A 3,488-nucleotide genomic window follows, 5' to 3' on the forward strand; every position below is an offset into this window, starting at 1 on the left:
GCTGCCCTTTATGGTAAGCTCAGAGGCGCAGGAAGCCGGAGCCCGCGCCCTGTGAGAGCGTAGGAAATAGAAGAGCCCGACCGCACGTCACATGCTGAGACGGCACCACACGTCGCGACAGCAGCACTGCGGGGGGACGGGGAGGGGGGTGCAGGCAGGACGGGACCCCCCCCAGAACTGTGGGACACGGCGGGGGCCGGCGGCGGAGGGGCGGCAGCGCGGGAGGATGCTGGTGGCTGGAGGATGGAGGAGGCGGTGGTGAAGCAGGGTGTGCTCCACCTCCAGCTGCAGCAGACTTTTGGGAAGGTGAGGAGGTGGTGAGGGGGGGCTGCTCGGTCCTTGGGGAACCCCCCCTGTGGGGGGGCTGGGCTGGAAATGGGGGGGAGAGAGCGGGGGTTGCACCCAAAGGGAATGGGATGCTCCCACCCGTTGGCTCCTCAACCATCCTTGGGCTCTCCGTCAGGCCAGTGGGGACAGGGAGGAGGATGGAAGGAGCTGGGGACATGCCACCAAGAGAAGACCCCCCCCCCTTGGCTGGACCCCCCCAGCACCAAGTGGGAGCCGTGGAATGAAGGGCTGCAACCCCCAGAGCCTCGTGGCTTTCGGTGGCCGATAACGCCCAGGGTTTGGCAACGGCTCCTGCTCTTGTGCAAGAAGGGGAAGGAGCCACCCTGGTGTCTCCGGGTCCCTCGCCCGGGCAGGGGGCAGGTGGTCCCCGTGGCCACCATCCACGGGGTGGGGGGGCTCAAAATGCCAGGGGGCAGGGTGGCAAGCAAGGGGACAGGCACGGCATTGCCTTCCTGCAGCACGGTGCCAGCCACGGAGGAGGACGGGGCAGGGGGCACCCCCATGGTGGGTCCCCAAAAACACTCCCCAGCAAAAAGGGTGCCGTATTTCGGCACAGCCCCCGGTGCCAGGAGCCGCCGCGGAGAATGGTCTGATGTGGGTGTGAGGCTTCCTCCTCCTCCTCCTCCTCCTCCGTTTCCGTGCACCCTGGGCGGCTGCCTCCCCGGAGGGCGAGCAGGGAATGGCTTGGAAAATCGGTATTTTCAGGGAAAACGCAGAAAAAGAGGAGCTGAAAGTCCTTTGGCGTTGGGGGGGATGTGGGCACAGCTTTGGGGTGGGATGGATCCCGGTGCCGGGTGGGGATGGGATGCTGCCGGTGGCTTTCCCGGCTGGAAAAGCCTTGCCCTGTTAGGGATATGGCTGGTGATGCTCTTAATTAGGGATAATTTTCCCTACTCAGCCCAATTAATCTCCCCCCCACCCTGGCTTTGGCCATCCAACCAAACCCAGTGCGAGATCCTGCCCGGTTTGAACCCATATCCTGCCCCGGGGGTGGCACATGATGCCGAGGGGATTAAAAACTCCTGGAAAAGTGAACAAACTCTGGGTTTTTTCTCCTCTGGCGGCAGAAATGGAAGAAGTTCTGGGGCATCTTGTACCGGGAAAGCCCTTGCTCCACCGCCCGCCTGGAGCTCTTCGAGGGCTCGGCTCCACCAGCTGCCGAAAAGCTTCGGAAAAGCGAGGGCAGCAAGAAGCTGGTCAAGCTGAGCGACTGTGTCCACGTGGCCGAGGTCGGTGGCGATGCTGGTTGCCCCAAGGAGACCTTCCCCTTCCTCCTGGAGACCACCGACAAGCGGTTCCTCCTGGCTGCCGAGGGCACGGAGGTGGCCGACTGGATCCAGAAGCTGTGCGAGCTGGCCTTCCCGGTAACGCAGCCACGGGGGGTACCTGGGGCACGGGGTATGGGGGGATCCCTGGGGGGAAATCCCGATGGGGATGCCCTGCTGTGTCCTCGGATCCTGAGGGAAAATCCCGATGGGGATGCCCTGCTCTGCCCTCAGATTCCTGAAGGAAAATCCTGATGGGGGATGCCCTGCTCTGCCCTGGGATCCTGCAGGAAAGTCCTCGGATCCTGAGGGAAAATCCCGATGGGGATGCCCTGCTCTGCCCTGGGATCCTGCAGGAAAGTCCCAATGGGGGATGCCCTGCTCGGCCCTCGGATCCCTGCGGGAAGATCCCAATGGGAGATGCCCTCGGATCCCTTTGGAAAAATCCCCATGGGGATGCCCTTCTCTGTCCACTGATCCCTGGAGGAAAATCCCAATGGGGATGCCCTGCTCTGTCCACTGATCCCTGCAGGAAGATCCCAATGGGGATGCTCTGCTCTGCCCTGGGATCCTGAGGGAAAATCCCAATGGGGATGCCCTGCTCTGCCCTCGGATCCCTGAGGGTAGATTCCCATGGGGGATCCATCCTTGGATCCTGTGGGAAAATCCGGATTGGGGATGCCCTGCTCTGCCCTCGGATCCTACAGGAAAATCCCAATGGGAATACCCTGCTCTGCCCTCAGATTCCTGCAGGAAAATCCCGATGGGGATGCCCTGCTCCATCCTTGGATCCTGTGGGAAAATCCGGATGGGGGATGCCCTGCTCCATCCTCTGATCCTGAGGGAAAATCCCAATGGGGATGCCCTGCTCTGCCCTCGGATCCCTGAGGGTAGATCCCGATGGGGGATCCATCCTTGGATCCTGTGGGGAAATTCTGATGGGGGATGCCCTGCTCTGCCCTGGGATCCTACAGGAAAATCCCAATGGGGATGCCCTGCTCTGCCCTCGGATCCCTGAGGGTAGATCCTGATGGGGGATGCCCTGCTCAATCCTCGGATCCTGAGGGAAAATCCGGATGGAGGATGCCCTGCTCTGTGCCCAGATCCCTGAGGGAAAATCCCAATGGGGATGCCCTGCTCTGCCCTGGGATCCTACAGGAAAATTCTGATGGGGGATGCCCTGCTCTGCCCTGGGATCCTACAGGAAAATTCTGATGGGGGATGCCCTGCTCTGCCCTGGGATCCTACAGGAAAATCCCAATGGGGGATGCCCTGCTCTGCCTTCGGGTCCCTGCAGGTAGATCCCGATGGGGGATCCATCCTTGGATCCTGTGGGCAAATCCGAATGGGGGATGCCCTGCTCCATCCTCAGATCCTGCAGGAAGGTCCCAATGGGGATGCCCTGCTCTGTCCTGTGATCCTGCAGGAAAATCCTGATGGGGATGCCCTGCTCTGCCCTCGGGTCTCTGTGGGAAGATCCCGATGGGAGATGCCCTCTCTCACCCACCGCTCTTTCCCCGGGGCAGAGGAGCAGGGAGGAGCAGGCAGGAGGCAAAGATGGCCAGCAGAGCTCGCAGGGCACCGACGGCGGGGTCTCCATGGAGGAAAACTCCCTCTACAGCTCCCGGGATAAAGGTGGGTACCAGGCAGGGGGGGGAAGGTGGGTTTGTTGGCATGGGAGGCAGCGCAGGCCCCCCAGCATCTCATCACCCCCCCTTTTCCCTCGACACCTCGGCCGGGTTTGTGCCGGGGAGCAGCCTGCACGTCGCCGCGGTGGAAAGTCTCCCAAAATAGCCTCTTCCTGCTCTGTGGTTTGGTGAGGGCTGGGGTTTGCCTTATCGGCCGGACCCCGCTTCCCCGGCTCACGGGGGGGGG

The 3,488-nt window shown here is 62.5% G+C and overlaps 1 protein-coding gene across 1 annotated transcript in view; it reads left to right on the forward strand.

The window, feature by feature from the left end:
• The first annotated feature begins 196 nt into the window (after positions 1-196).
• The window catches only part of LOC106897630 (docking protein 2-like), a 5,037-nt gene continuing 1,745 nt past the window's right edge, over positions 197-3,488 (forward strand). The window contains exons 1-3 of the mRNA XM_014958395.1: positions 197-306; positions 1,416-1,712; positions 3,140-3,248. Of these exons, the coding sequence (XP_014813881.1) occupies positions 244-306; positions 1,416-1,712; positions 3,140-3,248 (469 nt within the window). The 5' untranslated portion in view covers positions 197-243. The remainder of the gene's footprint in view (positions 307-1,415; positions 1,713-3,139; positions 3,249-3,488) is intronic.

The sequence above is a fragment of the Calidris pugnax genome, unplaced genomic scaffold (assembly GCF_001431845.1).
Source record: "Calidris pugnax isolate Ruff unplaced genomic scaffold, ASM143184v1 scaffold280, whole genome shotgun sequence".
Taxonomy (NCBI): domain Eukaryota; kingdom Metazoa; phylum Chordata; class Aves; order Charadriiformes; family Scolopacidae; genus Calidris; species Calidris pugnax.